The 25,937-nt window shown below is 46.3% G+C and overlaps 1 protein-coding gene across 1 annotated transcript in view; it reads right to left on the bottom strand.

Moving 5' to 3' along the window:
* Positions 1–25,937, bottom strand: part of LOC106610333 (TBC domain-containing protein kinase-like protein) — a 65,581-nt gene that overhangs the window by 22,890 nt on the left and 16,754 nt on the right. Inside the window, exons 20-23 of the mRNA XM_045716467.1 lie at positions 25,439–25,524; positions 22,806–22,842; positions 15,479–15,640; positions 2,306–2,487 (exon numbers count right to left, since the gene is read on the bottom strand). Of these exons, the coding sequence (XP_045572423.1) occupies positions 2,306–2,487; positions 15,479–15,640; positions 22,806–22,842; positions 25,439–25,524 (467 nt within the window). The remainder of the gene's footprint in view (positions 1–2,305; positions 2,488–15,478; positions 15,641–22,805; positions 22,843–25,438; positions 25,525–25,937) is intronic.

Genomic DNA, 25,937 nt, shown 5'->3' on the forward strand with positions numbered 1-25,937 from the left:
TTCTTTCAACTTCTGGGTGTCCAGTAAAATGTGATGTTATTTAACTAAAACGATCAAACCCAGATAGGCAGACTAGGGTCTTGAAGGAGAGTATTTTAAAAAGAGTAACAATTTCATGAGCAATTCAAAAAACAGGAAAAATATATACTATAACGTTATTCGCTGAAATGTATGGAACACACAGTAGTAGAAGACAGGGATATGAAATAAAGTGGGAAGCATTATGGTTTTGGTATCCTATGGTTTCTGTAGCTGCATTAAAACCACCACTCCTATAACATGGTATTAATAAGAAAAACTGGATTCAGGTCAATACTCTAGCCTCCCTCTAAGATTGGCCATTATGTTGCATGTACGTGGTTCTCCTCTGTGTTACCCCCAAAAGAAAGCCTAGCGCTGTAAACCAATCTCTCTGATGAGACTGACGTTTCACCGCCGTGTTCCTGTTCCTCCCTGCCTTTATGTGCTTTCTGAGGAAGAATCTTGAGGGCACTGCAGACTATCGTTACACGGCATACCGAACCTTAGGTACTTTTCCCAATACTACAACATGAAAAATGGTTTAGTACTAGAATTTGTTACTTTCGGTTCTGTCAAACGTGTCTCACGTCATATAGGGATTGAGAGGATCGGGTCTGTCAAGTAATTTGTCTGAATCTTCTCAAGGGGGCAGTAGTAAGCCATTCAGGATACTTGCGCGTGGTAAATCGGGCCCCCCGAGACTGGACGTGTTTATATGGTTTAGTGTTGAGCCCCCCGTGTCTGCGGTAACCAGCCATTAGACTCAGATTACAACCCAGGATTTATTCCCCTTGGACCAATCATAAATTAACAGCCAGTCAAGTTTTATCCCTCTGAACAATCATAAATTAAATAGCCAGTCAAAGCTGACAGCCTGACCACCGGAAAATGGAAACCTCCAATAAATAATATATGAAAGATTGAGCAACTGGAAAAACACTGACTGATTCCGGAATTAATTAATACAGCAATTTAGAGGCATTTGGGGTCTAGAGTTCTCACTGACCCTCAATGCCCCCCCATCTCCATTACATGTGTACTGTAGTGCTGTCTGTCTGAGAATGAGGCGGTCTACATTTGACTAAACGTCACCGAGAGAGTAACCGAGAGCAACCAATAGACACGTGGCGTACGATTTAATTAGGGTATGAAAACCACACAAGAGAATCCACACAAGTGGCACATTCTGTCTATGACATCACCGCTCAATCATGGGCCTAGGACAACCCATGTCTGAGTGGGAACACATGTATACTCATGACGAGATAGGTGGATTGAGGTAGCTCTAAGGTTAAATAGGGCCCACTGCCTTACAGCGAGGCCTGTCTGGGCATGAAGGGGCTAGAATAGAGTTAAATGGTCTGTCTGTCTGTTTCAACTAGACTATCCTTTTGGATTTCAAAAGTACTCAAGGATAGTAAAAATGTAAATTATTATAACAAAAAATGTAAAAGGGACATTTCGCCAGTCCCCAAAAGGAAAAAGGCTATTTTAGGCTTAGGGTTACAATTAGGGTTCAGGTTCATGGTTCAGAGTTAGGTTTAGTTTTAGGGTTCATGTTAGGATAGTAAAACCAACGTGTGTGTCTGTGTGAGGTGTATGAGTTTGGGCATGCGTGGATGTGAGTGAGTACATATATACACACACACACACACACACACACACACACACACGAGTGAGTGCGTGAATGTGTCCATATCGGTGTGTGAGTCAATGTGTCCATATCGGTGTGTGAGTCAATGTGTCCATATCGGTGTGTGAGTCAATGTGTCCATATCGGTGTGTGAGTCAATGTGTCCATATCGGTGTGTGAGTCAATGTGTCCATATCGGTGTGTGAGTCAATGTGTCCATATCGGTGTGTGAGTCAATGTGTCCATATCGGTGTGTGAGTCAATGTGTCCATATCGGTGTGTGAGTCAATGTGTCCATATCGGTGTGTGAGTCAATGTGTCCATATCGGTGTGTGAGTCAATGTGTCCATATCGGTGTGTGAGTCAATGTGTCCATATCGGTGTGTGAGTCAATGTGTCCATATCGGTGTGTGAGTCAATGTGTCCATATCGGTGTGTGAGTCAATGTGTCCATATCGGTGTGTGAGTCAATGTGTCCATATCTGTGTGTGAGTCAATGTGTCCATATCGGTGTGTGAGTCAATGTGTCCATATCGGTGTGTGAGTCAATGTGTCCATATCTGTGTGTGAGTCAATGTGTCCATATCGGTGTGTGAGTGAATGTGTCCATATCTGTGTGTGAGTCGTGTGTGATGATGGAGGAGCGCTCACCAGGTCTGTCTTGGGCATGTCCTGGTAGTCTGAGGAGTAGTAGTTGGCCGTCTTGCCGAAGCCATTGGTGCTGCTGTCTCCCTGGGCCTTGGGAGGCTGGGCGTGCTGGCGGTAAGTGGCGCTCTTGGGAGTCCAGCAGAACAGGTTGATGGATTCCCGGACGCAGCGCTCAATGTCAATCTCTGGAAGGAGGAAGGGAAACAAAAGATAAGAGGGGGTCATGATTTGTATTATTTATTAATGATTTAAATGTAGGCCGTACTTGGCAGATAAAAGCTGAATTGCAGCACATAGAAGTAATTAAATAAGGCAACACATTTCTTTTTTTTCTTTTTTAAAATCAGGATGGGAGCTGAAGCAGTTCGTATTTGGTAGTGTGTCCTGGTAATTCTAACCAAAAGGAGAGACCGTATTCTTTAAAAAAAACTTTATTATAAGATTTGCAAAAATGAAGCAATCAATAACAACCACTCAACAGTGCATCGTTAGGAAAGCCCAACGAACAGAGTTGTCTCTTTCCTCTTATAGAAAAAGTACGACCTAACTTGCCCACGTGGCAGTTTAGCAGATGGGTGGAAACAGGGACGGAACATGGTGTATAAAAGCTGATTTAGCTTGTCTGTGCAGATTAAGATAGCTGACGTTGCCACCATTGTCTGTTCCTTCCTGCATGTTTCCACACATCTACATTCCTGCAGATTGTGAAAACAGGATGTCGCATACTACAGTCACACCCACAGAAGACAAGTTTGTATCAGCAAAATACTAACATATAACAATGGACAGTTCTCTAAGTAAAACAGCATAGTAAGTCTAATTAAACAACAGAGTAGGTAATTAAATAAGTGTGAAAGGCCTGAGCGGAGAGTGCCTCACTATGTGGTGTAATCTGTGGGAAAAAATGGGTGTGTCTGGGAAAATGAATGAATGACTTCAAAAATTCCAGAACTTGTGAATGACATCTAAAACAACTTTCACACCTTTATCCATGTATTTTCTGCAGCATCTCTCACCCCGGGCACAAAAGCGGAGGAGATTATGCAAATTAGCACCAGGGTTTAGCGTGAACGTGAGCCGCTCACTCACTTCCTGACAATTCTACTAGTTTGACCTTGAAGGCAGATACCGTAAATAAATCATCTGTAATAGTCATCATGAAACACCTTGACTGAGCACCGTCTCTCTCTCTGTGTGTGTGTGTGTGTGTGTGTGTGTGTGTGTGTGTGTGTGTGTGTGTGTGTGAGAGAGACCAAGTGCAAGCCAGGGGCCTATAGTTTAGCTGTGACAGACAAATCCCTTCCTTTACTTCAAGATCTCTTGACTACAACAAAACACAAAATCAGGTTGAGAGAAAAGTTAGCCAAGTTACTTTGAATCCATTCTCCTAGTGCTTCATCCACTCACTGAGCCCCTCCTCTTTCTCACGTCGTGTATGGATCAGGGGATTAGAGAATGCCACTCACTGGATTAGCGGAGGATTTGGGGCAAATTGGGAATTTAGAATCCTCCCATTCTTTATTTTGTTCTCTATTTCACTGCCCCCTTTTGCTGTGCTAATGAAACGTGTGGCTAATGAGAGCTTTTGGCATGGCCTGACATAGACCCAGACAAAATCAAATATGAGATCGATCTTTATTCCAGGAAAGGGGGGTGAGGGTTTGTCAGGACAGGCTACGGTAGAGGGGCGGTATGCTCTCAGTGTACAGGACCTCACAAATATATGGTTACAGACAGGAGGTCATTCCAGTGAAACACTGGTAGTCAGATTCCTCTCCAGTCAACCATGCAGACAGAGACAGAGACAGACAGACAGACAATTCCATGGCAGTGTGTGTCTGTGTGTGTGTGTGTGTCGGTGTGTGTGTGTGTGTGGAGATACACTTTGTCAGATAGATTGATTTGATTCAGTTGATTATGTGGCAGTTGATTGAATGAGGGGGGCTCTGACACAGTCAGGGCTACAAATCAACCGTTGGACTGGAGGGACTCTGGCAACTGCTAGCTAGGTAATGGGGATATGGAACCCTATTGAAAAGGTGGTCTGGGATATGGCCTCTACCATTCAATGGCCATTTTGATTAAATTCCCCTTGATTCATGAAGAATATAACTTAATGCATGTCTAAGTACAACTGTCCTGCCCTGGCCTACCATAACCCAAGATATGAGACTGCACTACTCCATTGGCCTACCATAACCCAAGATATGAGACTGCACTACTCCATTGGCCTACCATAACCGAAGATATGAGACTGCACTACTCCATTGGCCTACCATAACCCAAGATATGAGACTGCACTACACCATTGGCCTACCATAACCCACGATATGAGACTGCACTACTCTGTTGCCCTACCATAACCCAAGATATGAGACTTCACGACTCCATTGGCTATGTTTTAAGGTTGAAACACAAATCGCAGATTGTGCCTTTAAAATGTCTGTGCCAACGGCCCTGTGGGAGATGGATGTAACTCTGAATGATCGGGTAGTGACTAGTGCCACAGCCCCAATCAGACACAACTGAATCACTGGCAAATGCTCCCTACATGTCAATGTGGACACTGTCTACAGAATGTAAATAGATGGTCTACTGTAAACTAGAAAAGAAAACGCTCCCGGGCACTTTCTTTGATTACATTTAAAATGCAAATTGATTGACGGAGCTGTACTGTAGCCTCTCGGGCCATTCTGGTTAAAATGGTACACGCACACACAGTGACATTCATAACACAAAACCCACAAAGCAACCCTATCCAATCCACTTTCTATCCAACCCTTAGATCCTCACCACTTCTGTCTATCCAAACATTCGACTTCCTGTCTGAGAAGTGGTCTGGCAGCTCTTGGTGGTTGTATTACTCCTAGCTACATGTCTTGAACTACAGTTCATCAGGCCTGTGAGCTGTGCTCCTCATTGAGGCGGATGCTAATGTTGCGTGAAGGCAAATGCTGCCGCATCATCAGTACACCCATGACAGGGCCTTACCTGCTGCCAAGCCAGCCATTGTAATGTGTGTGTTCATGTGTTGGCAAGTTTCCAAACAAGAAAAAGTTACAGATGACTTTAAAAAGGCAACATGTTGAACTAACAGAGGAACAAAGAGGGGACAAAATCAGCAGGTTGAGACGTTGCGTTCTAGAATGCTCGCAGGGCGAAAATAAGCTTTCTGTGCCTGCCTCGGTTTACTTAGCGTGCTTAGTCCTGCCTCGCTTTGGTTCCTCATTCAATTCAATTTTAACTACCAATCTTTGAATTTCAGGAGCGTATTCCTGCCTTCTAATCTTGCCTCCGAAATTAATGACACAAAAGATAACACCTAATCTTGACATGCTGTCATGGTGGGCGACTTTTGTTTAACAGTTTTGCCAAACGATTTGGCGGAGGAGGAGAAGAGCTATCCGGGTCAGAGATCAGAAACCGAGCGTCACTCGATGGGCGCAATAGAGGCATATGGCACATCCTTAATGTGTCTCTTGCCAGTTTTACTTTGAGAGACGTCGTTCAGACAGAGATCTGGGATCCATCTGCATGACCAAGAGAACCTTATGACGGTGTGCGTGCTCCACCTCCCTCTAAGCACTCTGGGAACCGTCCTCCCCTGGTATTAACTGTAATAGTCTTGTCAGTGGGAATTAATGACCCGTCTTCGCCGTCTACGGAGTGAAAAGAGGAGACGAGCGTGTCCAGATCATTTAAGAGCCCGCTCGCTTGTAACTTTATCTTGACTTAACTTTCATTCCGACGCTCAGAGACAGAAAGAGCGAGATAGAGAGAGCGAGAGAGAATCCGAGAGGTGCTTCTTTCCCCCCATCACAAAAATAAACAACTACAAACATTTTAGCCAGTCTGAAATACCCCTTCATTCAACTATCTACAATATTTCAATCTATGGTCACGAAAAAGCTATTGCTTAATACATTATCTATCAGGCTTACATAGTGACTGTCAGGTATGATGTCGTAGTGCCCAGAGTCATGACTATTGCATGCAATCACACACACACACCTCCAGCAAACAGAGGCTAGCCTAATACTTGAGGAGAGCCCCAGCGTGCGGCTGGTCATTCCATGGCAGTGTGTGTGTGTGTGTGTGTGTGTGTGTGTGTGTGTGTGTGTGTGTGTGTGTGTTAGAGATGAACTTTCTGTCAAATATATAGTGACTGAGGCATGATGTCGTAGTGCGGTCTGTAAAAGGTCATAATCAGAAATTGCTTGGCAGCCTAGGCACTAAATAAATACAATTAATAGCATCACCTGAGGGAAGAGAAAACAGCTAGGGTAATTGACTGGTTGATGAAAGATAAATGAAATACGCTGCTCTGAAGTTTACAGTACTTGGCTGAGAGCCAGACGATGACAACTTGCACATGAAAAGCAGGTTTGTATGTAGTAAGGTACGTGTATAAGGACACCAAAGCTGCCTGTCTGCATGCTGATGGAGAGGTAGAGTGTTTTTGGTTCCTACTGCAACACAGACAGTTTTATTTGAGGTGTACACATTAATCTCTTGTAGCTACAAGGCGGTAAAACACAAGTATGCAACTAAACAAAAGGAATCTGGGGCTCCACAGGTAAGAGGATATCAATCCTTCACGGCCTGACAGACACACACAGAGAGAGAGGCAGAGAAGTCAGCACAGACCCAGACAACAGCCCAGCACAACAACACCCCCTTAACTAGACCTGGAGAGAGACATATCTGCACTCTGGACTGTAGTGAGACAACATAAACAGGACAAAGAACAGGAGGTGGTAAAGAACAGAGCACTATAGGAGAGGATCAGACTGCTGGAGGAGAGGGTGAGGGGGATGGCATGTGACAGAGAACCTACTAGAGAGGTGGCCACCCCCACAGAGAAGCCAGCAGAACAGCCCACCTCAGCACCGGACAAAAGTCTCAACCCCATAGGAGAACAGTCCACCCCTGACCATAGCGTCGAAATCACAGCGGGACAGACAAATGAAGAACCCCAAGACCATGGGATCTCACTCCCTCTGAGCACCCCCCTGTCAGCCACCCTGATAGCCTTTCTGACAACCCCCCCACACCCACTGAGGACATGCACAAGACACAGATTGTACTCCTTATGGACTCAAACATGAACTATATACAAGAAAATAAACTTTTTCCCAAACAATTTAAACTCTGGTGTCCAAACACCCAGCGCACCCTAAACCTTCTGTCTGAGGACCAACTAGGGTCACCCAGCCACATAATAATACACACAGGCACAAACGACCTGAGAGCACAACAGGAAAGGGTGATTGGAGGAAGTAGAAGAAGCTTTTTCATCTCCACCCTGCTACCACCAAAAGACTTCCACCCTGCTACCATACAGCCGGTAAACGCAAGTATTTCCTGTGACTGTGGCTCAAAACCAAATGTTTTCCAGGCCCACCCCCCCACCCTGGACTAGAACAGCCTTTACGACCAGGTCCACCTATACAAGGCAGCAGTGCCCCACCTTCGCCCGGACTCTAAAGGACATCGCTCTCAAACGCAGCCCCAACACTTCACACAGGAGCAACAGATCAACAGACACCCCGCCCAGACCAAGATTCTGACACCCTCAGCACACAGAGGGACAAACACCTGCCTGCAGGGGACAGCATTCCCTCCCCCATATGCCCCCCTAGGCACAACATAACCAACAAAAACATGTCACAACTCCTGCAGCTCTGGGTATGTACATAATCAATGGTAGGCTCCTATGGTAGGTACACCTATAGCTCATCTCTTGGCAGTAGTACTGTAGACTACTTTATCACTGACCTCAACCCAGAGTCTCTCAGAGCGTTCACAGTCAGCCCATTGACACCCCTATCAGATCACAGCAAAATCACAGTCTACTTGAACAGAGCAATACTCAATCATAACCATCAAAGCCAAAGGAACTGAGTAATATTAAGAAATGCTATAGCTGGAAGGAATGTAGTGTGGAAACCTACCAAAAAACTATTAGGCAACAACAAATTCAATCCCTTTTAGACAACTTCCTGGACAAAACGTTCCACTGTAATAGTGAAGGTGTAAACTTGGCAGTAGAAAATCTTAACAGTATATTTGACCTCTCAGCTTCCCTATCAAATCTAAAAATTTCTAACAGAAAACCGAAGAAAATGAACAACAATGACAAATGGTTTGATGAAGAACAAAAAAACCTAAGAAAGAAATTGAAAAACCTGTCCAACCAAAAACACAAAGACCCAGAAAACCTGAATCTATGCCTTCACTATGATGAATCACTAAAACAATACAGAAATACACTACAGAAAAACATCAGAAAATCAGCTCAATGTAATTGAAGAATCCAGACTCTAACCACTGGGGCAAAGCTGCCTGCCATCCAGGACCTCTACACCAGGCGGTGTCAGAGGAATGCCCTAAAAATTGTCAAATGGTTACCCGGACTATTTGCATTGTGTGACCCCCCCCCCGCCAACCCCTGTTTTACACTACTGCTACTCTCTGTTCATCATATATGCATAGTCACTTTAACCATACCTACATGTACATACTACCTCAATAAGCCTGACTAACTGGTGTCTGTATATAGCCTTGCTACTGTTATTTTCAAATGTCTTTTTACTGTTGTTTTATTTCTTTACTTACACACACACACACACACACACACACACACACACACTTTTGTTCACACTATTGGTTAGAGCCTGTGAGTAAGCATTTCACTGTAAGGTTTACACCTGTTTTATTCGGCGCACGTGACTTTGATTTGACTTCTTGGAAAATTGGAAAACACTAAACAAACAACACAAAGAATTACCTATCCAAAATGGAGTTGTATGGGTAAACCCCTTCTCCAATCTTTTTGGCTCTATAACAAAGAACAAACAGCAAAAACATATACATGATCAAATACAAATCTTAGAATGAACTATTAAAGGACTACCAGAACCCACTGGATTTTCCAATTACCTTGAATGAACTACAGGACAAAATAAAAACCCTCCAACCCAAAAGGGCCTGTGGTGTTGATGGTATCTTCAATGAAATTATAAAATATACAGACAACAAAATCCAATTGGCTATAGTAAAACTCTTTAACATCATCCTTAGCTCTGGCATCTTCCCCAATATTTGGAACCAAGGACTTATCATCCCAATCCACAAAAGTGGAGACAAATTTGACCCCAATAACTACCGGGGGATATGCGTCAACAGCAACCTTGGGAAATTCCTCTGCATTATCATTAACAGCAGACTCATACATTTCCTCAGTGAAAACAATGTACTGAGCAAATTGGCTTTTTACCAAATTATCGTACGACACACCACGTATTCACCCTGCACACCCTAATTGAGAAATAAACAAACCAAAACAAAGGCAAAGCCTTCTCATGCTTTGTTGATTTCAAAAAAGCCTTAGACTCAATTTGGCATGAGGGTCTGCTATACAAATTGATGGAAAGTGGTGTTGGGGGAAAAAACATACGACATTATAAAATCCACGTACACAAACAACAAGCGTGTGGTTAAAATTGGCAACAAAAAACACATTTCTTCCCACAGGGCCGTGGGATGAGACAGAGATGCAGCTTAAGCCCCACCCTCTTCAACATATATATTAACGAATTGGCGAGGGCACTAGAACAGACTGCAGCACCCGGCCTCACCCTACCAGAATCTGAAGTCAAATGTCTTCTGTTTGCTGATGATCTGGTTCTTCTGTCACCAACCAAGGAGGGCATACAGCAGCACCTAGATCTTCTGCACAGATTCTGCCAGACCTGGGCCCGAATAGTAAATCTCAGTAAGGCCAAAATAATGGTGTTCCAAAAAAGGTCCAGTCGCCAGGACCACAAATTCAAATTCCATCTAGACACTGTTGCCCTTAGAGCACATAAAAAAATATACATACCTCGGCCTAAACATCAGCGCCACAGGTAACTTCCACAAAGCTGTGAACGATCTGAGAGACAAGGCAAGAAGGGCCTTCTATGCCATCAAAAGGAACATCAAATTTGACATACCAATTAGGATCTGGCTAAAAATTCTTGAATCAGTTATAGAACCCATTGCACTTTATGGTTGTGAGGTCTGGGGTCTGCTCACCAACCAAGAATTCACAAAATGGGACATACACCAAATTGAGACTGCATGCAGAATTCTGCAAAAATATCCTCCGTGTACTACGTAAAACACCAAATAATGCATGCAGAGCAGAATTAGGCCGATACCCGCTAATTATCAAAGTCCAAAAAAGAGACGTTCAATTCTACAACCACCTAAAAGGAAGCGATTCCCAAACCTTCCATAACAAAGCCATCACCTACAGAGAGATGAACCTGGAGAAAAGTCCCTTAAAACTTCTTCAGGATTGGTGGGTCCTCTGCGGGACAGTTGAGCTAACGTAGGCTAATGCAATTAGCATGAGGTTACAAGAAACAAGAACGTTTCCCAGGACATAGACATATCTGATATTGGCAGAAAGCATAAATTCTTGTTAATCTAATTGCACTGTCCAATTTACAGTAGCTATTACAGTGAAATAATACCCTGCTATTGTTTGAGGAGAGTGCACAGTTTTGAACATGAAAAGTTATTAATAAACAAATTAGGCACATTTGGGCAGTCTTGATACAAAATTTTGAACAGAAATGCAATGGTTAATTGGATCAGACTAAAACTTTGCACATACACTGCTCTCATCTAGTGGCCAATATCTAAATTGCACCTTGGCTGGAATAATACATTATGGCCTTTCTCTTGCATTTCAAAGATGATGGCACAAAAAAATATATAATAATAATAATAATTCTTTGTATTATCTTTTACCAGATCAAATGTGTTAGTTTCTCCTACATTCCTTTCACATTTCCACAAACTTCAAAGTGTTTCCTTTCAAATGGTACCAAGAAAATGCATATCCTTACTTAAGGGCCTGAGCTACAGGCAGTTCGATTTGGGTATGTCATTTGAGGTTGAAAATTGAAAAAAGGGGACCGATCCTAAAGCAAGCTGGTCCTGGGGCTCTGTTCACAAACACAAACAGACCCCACAGAGCCTCAGGACAGCAACACAATTAGACCCAACCAAATCATGAGAAAACTAAAATAATTTCTTGAACATTGGAAAGAATTAAAAACAGAGCAAACTAGAATGCTATTTGGCCCTAAAGTACACAGTTGCAGAATACCTGACCACTGTGACTGACCCAAACTTAAGGAAAGCTTTGACTCCCGAGTGGCGCAGCGTTCTAAGGCACTGCATCTCAGTGCTTGAGGCGTCACTACAGACACCCTGGTTCGAATCCAGGCTGTATCAAAACCGGCCATGATTGGGAGTCCCATAGGGCGACCCACAATTGGCCCAGCGTCGTCCAGGTTTGGACGGTGTAGGCCGTCACTGTAAATAAGAATTTGTTCATAACTGACTTGCCTAGATAAATAAAGGTTAATATAATTTCATTTTTTTAATTACAGACTCAGTGAGCATAGCGTTGCTATAGAGAAAGGCCCTTAAATTGAATTGACAAAGACAGACAGGCCGAGGCAGAGAGGCCGAGGAAGAGAGACCGAGGAAGAGAGAGAAAACAGAGAGGCAGGTGTGTGTCGCAAATCACTGTGAGTGTGTGTGTGTGTGTGTGTGTGTGTGTGTGTGTGTGTGTGTGTGTGTGTGTGTGTGTGTGTGTGTGTGTGTGTTTTTAAATGAAATGGGGCACACAGTAGCATGAACAGCCACACTTCCTCCCACACACAGTAGCATGAACAACCACACTCCCTCCCACACACACATAGTAGCATGAACAACCACACTCCGACCCACACACACACAGTAGCATGAACAACCACACTCCCTCCCACACACACACAGTAGCATGAACAACCACACTCCCTCCCACACACACACACACACACACACACACACACACACACACACACACACACACACAGTAGCATGAACAACCACACTCCCTCCCACACACACAGTTGTGTACTGACACAGCACTGATGATTTGGCCGTTGGCAGAAGGTGAACTTCACACATACACACAAACCCTCCAGGTCAGACAGACAGAGACAGACAGAGAGACATAGAGAGAGAGAGCTCAGTGTTTTCAGCCCTAATATGCACCACACGTCTCAACACAGAATGATGAGCGCTACAATGCCAGCATACTAAATCTAAAACTGGGAGTTGAACCAGCCACTAAACCCCTGGAGGTTACCAAACTAGCACTGAACCCACTAACCCCTTCATACCTGTAAAGCACCTTGTGACAACAAAGTGTCATGGTACCGTTAGCCCTAGTATCAAGTCTCACCTATTACAACAAGGACAACACTAGTCATTTAGTGGGTTGTTCCTGGTCATAGGTTTGAGTGAATGGGTCTTAGTTTTTAAGTGTCAGTACAGGTCTAGAGGTTGGTGAGTGAGTGATGTCCTATGGGCCCAGGTGTTGGGATACCAGTGGTAATACTGAAGCTGGCAGCTGTGCTCTCAGAGAGAGAGAACTCCTCCAGGGCTAACATATTTTACCTTTATAAGGAGCCCTCTCCTTTCGCCTGTTTTTGCTCATCATGTGCCTGCTGGACCAATAAAACACAGTGAAGTGTAGCAGCATATATAATAAATAAATAAGAGAGAGAGAGAGAGACAGAACAACTGGAAGCAGCCAGTCAGCCATCCGCAGTAAGAGTACACTAGCGTCCCCTTTGGCATAAAAACATCTGCCGTCTCACAACTGTTATTTAAACTTTAATGTCACCCGCCTCTCAGCCAAACGGGGTAATCGCCGCTTCAGTTTGCCAATGGGGTTTAAGGGAAACTGACTGAGATATTCCACTGGCGTTGAGAGCTCTGTGAGATACATTCATTATGGATGCTGCCGGCCCATGGATTTTCTGTCACTGACACTTTGCTGATACTTTGCAGTGGGGGACTGATGGGAGAGGTAGGTAGTACAGAGAGGGGGAGAGAGGGTGAGGTAAGGGGGAGGGAGGGAGAGCGAGGAGAGAGGGATTAGAAAGAGGGGTTGTTAGAGAACTTCATTCCTGTGTGGCGTAGAGGCTCAAACTACTACTACTACTACTACTCTCAAAGTTGCATTAAAATGTACTTGTTCTTGCCAACTGACCCGTCAAAGTCTATTCCCGAAATTCCTCCACCCACCCAATATCTCAAAGCTGGGAGAAACTCAGTAGGGAAGCCTTGCATAGAAAGAAGAGACAGAAGATTATCAGTCCCCCAAATGCTTCTGCATAAATCACATCAACATCAGCAAACATGACATTGTCATGTGCCAGTGCATCTCAAAACTGTCGGGTTGGAGGAAGTATAGAAATAGAATGACTAGAGTGTATTGCGAGGGAGGCGGGGCTTCTTCACAGGGTTAAAGCACAGTCCCGTCTCAGATCCAGTGCCAGCGTGTGTGTTCCTCTTTAAGTGAATCTGTATGGTCATGCCTCTGTAGGAAAGCTACCCTTGTACCTAATGTCCTGAGACCTGACGGTTTCACACACTGCACACCACACTCACAGACAAGCTTAGGAACCGTGCAGCCCAGTTAATAAATTCTCCCTGAACAATTTGTGCCCCCGAAATTACTTTTTACTTCGCTGACAGACACTCAGAAAGCAATACACACTTCCGTAATGAGAGGCCAAATGAGGACCCATAAGCTGAAATCCACAGCCACTTGAAATGCGTCATAAATCAGGGCTGGGGGTTGAACCGAGGACACTGATCTACTGTAATGGATACAAGACCAAACAGGAAGATCAAATCCTGTCACTCATTCGGTAAGTTTGCCGTTTTCTTTCCTCTCAGGTTATTTTCCTTTCTTTTCACAGCTAGACTACAAACTTACTTCACACCAGGACAGCTTTTCACAGCTAGACTACAAACTTACTTCACGCCAGGACAGCTTTTCACAGCTAGACTACAAACTTACTTCATGCCAGGACAGCTTTTCACAGCACACAACTCTACCTTTGGGTGTTAAGCTTCAGTGCTATAGCAGCATGCTCGAGACAGTTTGGTTACCCAGCCTCTACTACCATGGCAACATGTATTTATTCTCCCCCCCATCTGCCTGTTTTGGGGAGTAATCCTGCCATTGTGGCCTAGACAGAATTAACGCCACAAGGCATCTCTGAAGGCTCCAGGTAATACACTGACACCCTACTCATCGTCCCATCACTATAAATGACGCCGAGCCCAAATGGACGAAACCCCCCGTGCCTCGACTCGACAAGAGATCCATCAGGATGATGAGTCATGTCCTCTCCGTCACCAGAGGCGGGAAGATTTGGAGCGCCGGACGCCACGTGGATATCCTGCGGCCAGCAGTCTACGTGTTCCCAAATGACCCTCTCAGCGGGCGAGTCTTCCGACAGCTGCCGAGCACAGCGTGACATGCTTATAAAACACAAAGGCGTGAGTGTCTCTCAGCAGAGGACCTCACAGCATCTCCCTACAGGGATATCATTCACTAGGCTAGAAGACCTCACAGCATCTCCCTACAGGGATATCATTCACTAGGCTAGAAGACATCAGTCACACACATTAGCCCTTTGGGGAGCCACAACAACATTAAAAGTAAAGCAAGGAACAGTCAGAGCCCCAGATGCAAGGAAGGAGAGGGTTACTGAAGTAGTTCAGAAAGAAAATACCATCTTAAAAGTGTCATCGTTCCCCAACCTGCTGTGTCCGAGTGCGTACAGAGCACTTCTTGTTTTTAGAGGGCTTTTGAAGGAGGGTTTGAATATAAAAACAAGCGGTCTGTTTCAAGCGGGCTCATTAAGTGGTTCCTGTAAGATGGTGCCACTTCACTTACAGTAAGTCACATCAGCAGTCCTGGAGGACCAACAGGACATCTAGCATTCAACAAATCAATAAAGACAACTACATCTATACACCCAGGAGGTCCAGCACTGGCTCTGTTCCCTACACATGAATCAAATCAAACAATGGAGGAGTGGAGGGAAACTAACTGTCTGTCCATAATGGCAGCCTTTTCCCAACATAGTGGACTACTTTGCACTAAATAGGGATCGGATTCCCTGCAATCAAAAGCAGTGCATTATAATAGGTCTCCAGTCAAAAGTAGTGCACTCTATAGGGAATAGGGAGCCATTGAGGATGCACCCTAAAAGAGGGATTGATCACCACTGATCCTTGCCCCCTCACTCCCTCCCCCTATCTTACCTGGCAGGTCGGAGAACAGCAGGATGCACTCGTTGAAGCCGTTGGCCAGCAGGCGGTCTCGGAGCTGCTGCAGGATGGCCACGCCGATGCAGAAGGGGAAGGAGCTGTTCCCCAGGAGCAGGGTGTCCCACAGGTGGAAGATCTTGTGTAGGGGGAAGACGTCTGTAGAGGGGGAGATCCCTCAATCAAGCAAATGTATTTATAAAGCCTTTTCAACATCACCAGTTGTCACAAAGTGCTTTTACAATACACCAACCTAGCTCATTAAATACATGCAGAAGCAAAAGGGAGAGCGAGGGAGGAGAGGGGTAGAGGGGGAGGGAGGGCAAGGAGAGGCGGAGGGAGGGAGGGCGAGGAGAGAGGGAGGGCGAGGAGAGAGGGAGGGAGGGCGAGGAGAGAGGGAGGGTGGGCGAGGAGAGAGGGAGGGTGGGAGGGCGAGGAGAGAGGGAGGGCGAGGAGAGAGGGAGGGAGGGCGAGGAGAGAGGGAGGGTGGGCGAGGAGAGAGGGAGGGAGGGAGGGCGAGGAGAGAGGGAGGGCGAGGAGAGAGGGAGGGAGGGCGAGGAGAGAGGGAGGGTGGGCGAGGAGAGAGGGAGGGTGGGAGGGCGAGGAGAGAGGGAGGGCGAGGAGGGAGGGAGGGCGAGGACAGAGGGAGGGAGGGCGAGGAGAGAGGGAGGGAGGGCGAGGAGAGAGGGAGGGTGGGAGGGCGAGGAGAGAGGGAGGGTGGGAGGGCAAGGAGAGAGGGCGAGGAGAGAGGGAGGGTGGGAGGGCAAGGAGAGAGGGCGAGGAGAGAGGGAGGGTGGGAGGGCAAGGAGAGAGGGCGAGGAGGAGAGAGGGAGGGTGGGAGGGCGAGAAGAGAGGGAGGGAGGGCGAGGAGAGAGGGAGGGATTAGAAAGAGGAGGAAAGGGAGAAGGATATAGGGATCGTTAAGAGGGGACCCAGGGAGACAAGAAGATAATGATTTATAGTTCAGCCATTTGGCAGATGCGCTTAACCAGAGACAGAAAAGTGCATTACTAGGTTCATTTAACAAATAGTAATTGCAAGTACAACCTTAGTAGCAGTAAAAAAAAGTAAAAACATTGCAGCTATAAGTGCTTTTTCAGGTTTTCTCAAACTCTTTACATTATGGGCAGAAGGGGGACTGAGTGTCTGGCTGTCCAATAGTTTCCAAGAAGGCCCATATATGGAGGAGGAGTGATGAACACATTAATACTGCAGGACATCACAGAGCGGTTTGTCACACTAATACTGCAGGACATCACAGAGCTGTTCGCCATTGACCTGTGTGGAATGGGAAACCTACTGTACAGGTCTTGGTTCTGTTACGCCAAATACAACTGCTTCCTGTACCATCCCACGCTTAATTTTTATTCCCTTTAGCTAATCTAATGTCCTCTACCTGTTCCTTAGAGGCTCTGACACATACACTACATTGGATCAAAACAACATCCACCTGTTAATGTCATAACCAGTACCTAGAAGTGGATACTAGGCAGGATGTATGTGTGAGAGGTAGGACTGTTGGAGAGGACCGGGAGAGGACCGGGAGGACTGGATGGAGAGGACCGGGAGGACTGGATGGAGAGGACCGGGAGGACTGGATGGAGAGGACCAGGAGGACAGGATGGAGAGGACCGGGAGGACTGGATGGAGAGGACCGGGAGGACTGGATGGAGAGGAGTGGGTGGAGAGGACCGGGAGAGAAGTGGGAGGACTGGATGGAGAGGACCGGGAGAGAAGTGGGAGGACTGGATGGAGAGGAGTGAGAGAGAAGTGGGAGGACTGGATGGAGAGGAGTGGGAGAGGAGTGGTAGGACTGGTGGAGAGAAGTGGTAGAGAGGAGTGGTAGAGAGGAGCGGTGGAGAGGAGTGGTGGAGAGGAGCGGTAGAGAGGAGCGGTAGAGAGGAGCAGTAGGACTGGTGGAGAAAAGTGGGAGAGAAGTGGTAGAGAGGAGTGGTAGGAGTGGTAGACGGGAGCAGTAGAGAGGAGCGGTAGAGAGGAGCGGGGGAGAGGAGCGGTGGAGAGGAGTGGTGGGACGGAGAGGACTGGTGGAGAGGAGCGGTAGAGAGGAGCGGTAGAGAGGAGCGGTAGAGAGGAGCGGTAGGACTGGTGGAGAGGAGGTAGAGAGGAGCGGTAGAGAGGAGTGGTAGAGAGGAGCGGTAGAGAGGAGTGGTAGAGAGGAGCGGTAGGACTGGTGGAGAGGAGCGGTAGAAAGGAGCGGTAGAGAGGAGCGGTAGAGAGGAGCGGTAGGACTGGTGGAGAGGAGGTAGAGAGGAGCGGTAGAGAGGAGTGGTAGAGAGGAGCAGTAGAGAGGAGCGGTATGACTGGAGTTTAAGCTGAGACTCTTCAGCACATTAACAGTCCACTGAGCAGCCGGTGGGTGTGAGTGACGGGCAGAGTGTGTGTGGAAGCAGGGAGATGGCCCTCCGACACTCTCCTCGGCTGTGTGCATTAGCAGTCAGGAAGTAGGATGGAGGAGAGGGGCGAGGGACTCACGCTGGTTTGGGAAGGATGGAGGGCAGGCCTCACACTCAGAGCCCCTGGGAGCCGTGTGTACGTGGGTGTGCATACTTGAGAATTCTCAAGTGTGTGTGTGGGTGGGTGTGCGCATCTCTTAGAATTCTCAAGTGTGTGTGTGTGTGTGTGTGTGTGTGTGTGTGTGTGTGTGTGTGTGTGTGATTGTAGGATTTACATTGAATGTAAAACATACAGTGCATTCGCAAAGTATTCAGACCCCTTCATCTTTTACACATTTTGTTAAGTTACAGCCTTAATCTAAAATGGATTAAACCGTTTTTTTCCCTCATCAAATCTAGACACAATACCCCCATTACATTTTTATTTATAAAGCCTTTTCTACATCACCAGTTGTCACAAAGTGCTTTTACAATACACCAACCTAGCTCATTAAAGACATGCAGAAGCAAAAGGGAGAGCGAGGGAGGAGAGGGGTAGAGGGGGAGGGAGGGCAAGGAGAGGCGGAGGGAGGGAGGGCAAGGAGAGGCGGAGGGAGGGAGGGCGAGGAGAGAGGGAGGGGTAGAGGGGGAGGGAGGGCAAGGAGAGGCGGAGGGAGGGAGGGTGAGGAGAGAGGGAGGGAGGGCGAGGAGGTCGAGGAGGGCGAGGAGAGAGGGAGGGGGAGGGAGGGAGGGAGGGAGGGAGGGAGGGAGGGAGGGAGGGAGGGAGGGAGGGAGGGAGGAGAGAGAGAGGGAGGGAGGGAGGGAGGGCGAGGAGAGAGAGGGGGAGGGAGGGAGGGCGAGGAGAGAGAGAGGGAGGGAGGGCGAGGAGAGAGAGAGAGGGAGGGCGAGGAGAGAGAGAGAGGGAGGGCGAGGAGAGAGAGAGGGAGGGAGGGCGAGGAGAGAGAGAGGGAGGGAGGGCGAGGAGAGAGAGAGGGAGGGCGAGGAGAGCGAGGAGAGAGGGAGGGCGAGGAGAGAGGGAGGGTGGGAGGGCGAGGAGAGAGGGAGGGTGGGAGGGCGAGGAGAGAGGGGGAGGGATTAGAAAGAGGAGGAAATGGAGAAGGATATAGGGATCGTTAAGAGGGGAGCCAGGGAGCCAAGATTTTTTTTTATTTTTTATACATTTGCAAAAATCATGTAAATATTTATTCAGTACTTTTTTGAAGCAGCGATTACAGCCTTGAGTCTTCTTGGGTATGACGCTACAAGCTTGGTACACCTGTACTTGAGGAGTTTCCCCATTCTTGTCTGCAGATCCTCTCAAGCTCTGTCTGGTTGGATGGGGAGCGTCGCTGCACAGCTATTTTCAGGTCTCTCCAAAGATGTTCGATCTGGTTCAAGTCCAGGCTTGTCAGAGACTTGTCCCGAAGCCACTCCTGCGTTGTCTTGGCTGTGTGCTCAGGGTCGCCTCAGTCTGAGATCCTGAGCGCTCTGGAGCAGGTTTTCATCACGGATCTCTCTGTACTTTGCTCCGTTCATCTTTCCCTCGATCCTGACTAGTCTCCCAGTCTCTGCCGCTGAAAAACATCCCCACAGCATGATGCCGCCACCACCATTCTTCACCGTAGCGATGGTGCTAGGTTTCCTCCAGACGTGACGCTTGGCATACAGGCCAAAGTGTTCAATCTTGGTTTCATCAGACCAGAGAATCTTGTTTCTCATGGTCAGTCTTTTAGGTGCTTTTGCGGGGACTCAAAGCGGTCTGCCATGTGCTTTTTACTGAGGAGTGGCTTCCGTCTGGCCACTCTACCATAAAGGCCTGATTCGTGGAGTGCTGCAGAGATGGTTGTCCTTCTGGAAGGTTCTCCCATCTCCACAGAGGAACTCTGAAGCGCTGTCAGAGTGACCAAGGCCCTTCTCTCCCAATTGTTCAGTTTGGCCAGGTGGACAGCTCTAGGAACAGTCTTGGTGGTTCCAAACTTCTTCCATTTAAGAATGATGGAGGCCACTGTGTTCTTGGGTACCTTCAATGCTGCAGAAAGTTTTTGGTACCCTTCCCCAGATCTGTGCCTTGACACAATCCTATCTCGGAGCTCTACGGACAATTCATTCGACCTCATGCCTTTGTTTTTGCTCTGACATGCACTGTCAACTGTGGGACCTTATATAGACAGGTGTGTGCCTTTCCAAATCATGCCCAATCAATTGAATTTACCACAGGTGGACTCCAATCAAGTCGTAGAAACATCTCAAGGATGATCAATGGAAACAGAATGCACCTGAGCTCAATTTCGAGTATCATAGCAAAAGGTCTGAATACTTAAACGGAAAAGGTATAAGCTATAATGTAACAAAATGTGGAAAAAGTCAGGTGGTTTGAATACTTTCCGAATGCACTGTACACTAAGACTCAGTTTATTAGGTACACCACCACATTCACCAAAATGGATCGCTCCTACAGTCAGTGAGTCACGTGGCCATAGTCTGCTATAAAGCAGGCAGACAGGCATCAAGACATTCAGTTACTGTTGGAGTGAACGTTAGACTTTGAGCGTGGTATGATCAATGGTGCTAGGTGCGCCGGATCCAGTATCTCAGAAATAGTCGCCCTCCTTGGCTTTTCACGCACAACAGTGTCTAGGATTTACCGAGAATGGCGCGACAAACAAAAAACATCCAGTCAGCGGTAGTCCTGTGGGCGAAAACAGCTCTTTGATAAGAGAGGTCGAAGGAGAATGGCAAGAATTGTACAAAGTAACAGGTGGGCCACCAACAGACAAATAACAGCGCAGTACAACAGTGGTGTGCAGAACTGCATCTCAGAATGCACAACTCGTCAATCCTTGTCACGGATAGGCTATTGCAGCAGACAACCACACCGGGTCCCACCCCTATCAGCTAAAAACAAGAAGAAGCGGCTCCAGTGGGCACGCCATCACCAACACCGGACAATTGAATGGAAAAACATTGCCTGGAACATGACAGCGACTTCAGTTTACTTGAGTGGCCGGCGCAGTCCCCAAACCTCAACCCAATATATCATCTTTGGGATGAGATGGATTGGGCTGTTCGCAGCATGAACGTACCGCTGTCCAATCTGCAGCAACTGTGTGATAGCATCGCGTCATCATGGACCAACATTCCCGTGGAACGTTCCCGAAACCTGGTAGAATACCCTGAATAATTCAGCCGGTTCTGGAGGAAAAGGAGGGGTCCGACCCTGTACGAGATGGGTGTACCTAATAAACTTTCCAGTGTGTGCATGTCTTTCTGGCCCCTGCCCAAGTGTCTGCTAACTGACCAGATTACTAATAGTGTATTATTATGTCCCAAAATTAAATAGGAAAACACTGGATTGTGTTTGTCTTCTTCTTCCTCTTCTTATCAAACTCCAACTGAGATGAAAGTAATATGAAATAGATATTAATACTACTACTGTACATGCCATAACACTACTCTGTTTCATATAAACTAGATATTATAATAGTACTACACATGCACTGACACTACTCTGTTTCAGAGTCTGCTATTCCTTGGCGACTATAGGATCAAGCATAATGCTGCCCCCGCTGTTCACCTACTGCATGACACAGAACTGTACATCTTGAGTAGGCAAATAATACTTCAGAGGCTGCTTCAGTTAACAACTAGCCACAATCATGTGATTGTCTTGTTGGCTGAATTCCAAATGGTATTCAGCCAGTAGACCAAAACGATGTCCACTTTTTACGTGACCGTATAAACGATGTCCACTCTTTACGTGACCGTATAAACGATGTCCACTCTTTACGTGGCCGTATAAACGATGTCCACTCTTTACGTGGCCGTATAAACGATGTCCACTCTTTACGTGACCGTATAAACGATGTCCACTCTTTACGTGACCGTATAAACGATGTCCACCCTTTACGTGGCCGTATAAACGATGCCCACTCTTTACGTGGCCGTATAAACGATGCCCACTCTTTACGTGGCCGTATAAACGATGCCCACCCTTTACGTGGCCGTATAAACGATGCCCACCCTTTACGTGGCCGTATAAACGATGTCCACTCTTTACGTGGCCGTATAAACGATGCCCACCCTTTACGTGGCCGTATAAACGATGTCCACTCTTTACGTGGCCGTATAAACGATGTCCACTCTTTACGTGGCCGTATAAACGATGCCCACCCTTTACGTGACCGTATAAACGATGTCAACTCTTTACGTGGCCGTATAAACGATGTCCACCCTTTACGTGGCCGTATAAACGATGCCCACCCTTTACGTGACCGTATAAACGATGTCCACTCTTTACGTGACCGTATAAACGATGCCCACCCTGTACGTGACCGTATAAACGATGTCCACCCTTTACGTGACCGTATAAACGATGTCCACCCTTTACGTGACCGTATAAACGATGTCCACCCTTTACGTGGCCGTATAAACGATGTCAACTCTTTACGTGGCCGTATAAACGATGTCCACCCTGTACGTGACCGTATAAACGATGTCCACCCTTTACGTGACCGTATAAACGATGTCCACTCTTTACGTGACCGTATAAACGATGTCCACTCTTTACGTGGCCGTATAAAGGTTATAGGAAGATATTACCACAGAAGTAATAGACCAGCATAGAAAGTAGAGCATTATAATAGCGTAGACTAGAAGAGTAGAATAGATTAGAGTAGATTAGAATATAATATCCTTCATGGCAGCAGTTTCTGTGGTATAATGTAAACCCAGTAGACTAGAGACATTATGTAATAGGGTTGGTTATAAAGGTCACACTACTGTCAAAAGCAACTAATCCTTACCGTAGTGGAGGCTTTCACCTTTCCAAAGTGCTCTGTTATGAGTTCCAAATGCTGCTGACCCCACACCGTGCCAAGGCCTATAGAATATGCACACTAGCACATTCATAATAATAAAGAAGGTCAACTTACGTGTGAACATGGTGAGGAACCACGGAATGGCATAGAGCTGCAAGGTGAAAGAGAGGATATAGAGAGGATATAGTCAATGAAATAAATAAAGTCATGCATTTCTACTCTGTTCTGTGCATTACAGTAGTATTCTTTAAGGAACATTCCTAGCTATACACTTTTGTTAGTACACATTCCAACACAAAACACATTAAAAATCAATGTCATACAAAATCCACTAAACTGTTACATCGATTTAACTTTTTCAGCAGAGACATTTCGTAATTCAGCCACACAAACTTTGTCTGATCTGATGTCTGCATAGCCTCTGTGTGTGTGTGTGTGTGTGTGTGAGGCAATAAGGACAAACGGCTAAGTACTTGAAGTCTATGGAGAAACGGCTAACAATGAAATCTCGCTCTCTCCCTCCATCCTTCCCTCCTCTCACACACACACACACACACACACACACACACACACTCCACAAACAAAAAACCACCTGTTCCAGGGTTAGGGTTGGGGGGGGATATTGCAATGGAATTTATTTCAGCTGGTTAATTGGATAGGCGAGGAAAACGCTAAGCGGGGCTGGTAGGCTGCCTTCCTGGAGCTGGCAGACCCCCTCCACACCCAAGGGTAATGAGTTACTCAGAGCCTCGGCCTCAATTTGAGCAGTCTCCTCCACAGAGCCCTGGCTAGGCCTCATGGGATTAGTTGTAGTAGAAAGGTGTGAATGGCAGCCAAGGGAGGAAGGAAGGCCAAATTATTTGTGGCCAAATTGAAAACAGCCTAAATTGAACAAGCGGGCTGGGGAGACTAGCCTACGTGCAGCATGGCACTAGTGGTCCTATGGCTTGAAGCATTACAGGAGACAGCTACACTACACTGGGCTGGTGACTTATGTGTATTTCACAACATAGTATTATATGACATTGTCTGTTATTGTTTAACCACCACAGCACACTGTACTTTGACACGTATACAGGGGAAATCAAACTGAGGGTTCATGTTGTGGTTACTGGGTAGTCTAACATTTGGGCTTTTTATAGCCTCCGTACGGATTTATTACTTTGAGAGAACAACACTCATGAAATCCCTCCATCTCTCCACACCCTGCGAACTTCAGAAGTTACTTATTTATGGTTTGGATGAAACTTCAAAACATTAAAAGCTGTATCAACACACCGAGTTCAAATATCATTATCCCCGACCAGACTGGGAAAATAACAATTCAATCCTTCGCCTTTGAAAGGGAAGTTAAATACAAATAAAACAGCGGTTCACAAGTGTCGAGATGACATCATTAGAAAACCATGCACTCGGTTAACCTCTGAAGAGGCGGCTTGGAAACTAATGTCCACCAGCATCGTTGCTTGACGACAAAGGACGAACCATTCTAAGAAATATGCTCAAGGTAATGCTTTGTAGCAGAAGAACAAATGTCTTTGTTCAAATGACTATGTAGATGTGGACAGAAAAGTTGGTTCTTTAATTGTTTTAGTGTGCCACTTCCTTTATTTCCCTGAAGGAACCTGTAAAACACCCACAGGAAAACCAGTAAAACATCGAATTGTCATTATTTTCTCCCCACACTAAGTGTCTTCAGACAGGGACAGCCCCATCTTCTAATCACCATGGTTTCACTGATATTAGGTCTGTGGTTTCATGGTTTCAGGTTGTCATTGTAAATGAGAAATGCTTCTAAACTGACCCAGCTGGTTAAATGCATTTGAACTTGAAACAAAGTCAGTGTTTCATACAGGAGCGGAGTTACACACGTCATCAGACACGTCCACCATCCATCTTTAAAAACAGGGCACCATAAAACCCTGGCCCCTGTTTGATAGACTCAGCCTTTCTCTGGAAGAGGTCCCCAGGGCTGGTCCACTGAGGTGACACACATTCATCAGCACGATAACACCTTGATTAGCGCCTATAGAGCCTTTAACCTTGCTACGGTGTGTTTTTTTTCAGACACAGAGAGAGACAGAGAGAGACAGAGAGAGACAGAGAGAGACAGAGAGAGACAGAGAGAGACAGAGAGAGACAGAGAGAGAGAGTGTGTGTGTTCTGGAACGGGGGCCGGGTGTTCAACGACCTTATAGCAAGGCCAGGCTGTCATTAGACCCTAGAGCAGGCCAGGCTGTCATTAGACCCAGTATAAATTATCACAAATGTACTGAGTGGAGGGAACTTGGCCTTGGCCCAAAACTGAGAGGGGCCAACCGAAGAAAAACTCTCAATGACAACCAGGACTCTATTAGAAGGGTTGTGATAGTGGTGATTCTTTATCCCTGACCAGGGAGTCTGGGACTGGGCCAGATTCCAGACTTCTCCTCCATCCTCCCCATTGTCCCTCACCTTTCACGATCTAAAAACTCACAGAAGGAAAGAAACGTTTTCTAATAAGTACCCTTCACCACTGTTCTGCTGTCAGATGTACAGTAGGGCCCCTCCAGTTAAGTACTTCCCCTCAGACTGTTCTGCGTAGGACGTCTGTGTATAAACACTTTTCAGCTCATCCACGACAACAGTTCCCGTATCAGTTATATGACGATCAGCACCCTCATGTCAGTTTTATGATCCTTCGGCACTGTTCTCCAGTCAGTTTTTACATTAGGACGACGCAGCCCAGACCGCATTTCAGTGCTTACGTCAGGTATGAATCCGATCTCATTGAGGTGGTTGCTGAGCTCCGGGTCGTGGAAGGCGATCATCTGGGAGAAGACGGTGAGGTACTCTGAAACAGGTGCAGCACAGAGGGAGAGTTCAAATCTAGCGAAAAAGCAGTGGTGGTCCTATCTGAGGAACGCTATTCACGGGTGTCTGTTGCAAAACATTTACCTACGTTGTGCCATATTGAACAAGACCCAGAAGCTATTGTGACATCAGATTAGATTGGGCATTGTCTGTCGATATTTTGTACCAGGAACAGAGGTTTGTGTCGTGTATGGTCTCTACACAAAAACGTAATTGAGCTTCATTATTTTTATTCCAAAACAGAAGTACACTAAAATCCAAGACAGACCAACATTGGTGAGATTAGATGAGACTGTGGCGGGACAATAAACAACATTCCACATGTGTGGACATTCAAGTGTTGTGTTTGTTGTCCCAGATCACATTGTGGGACTATATCAACAATAGACTAAT

The sequence above is a fragment of the Salmo salar genome, chromosome ssa04 (genome assembly GCF_905237065.1).
Source record: "Salmo salar chromosome ssa04, Ssal_v3.1, whole genome shotgun sequence".
Lineage (NCBI taxonomy): Eukaryota > Metazoa > Chordata > Actinopteri > Salmoniformes > Salmonidae > Salmo > Salmo salar.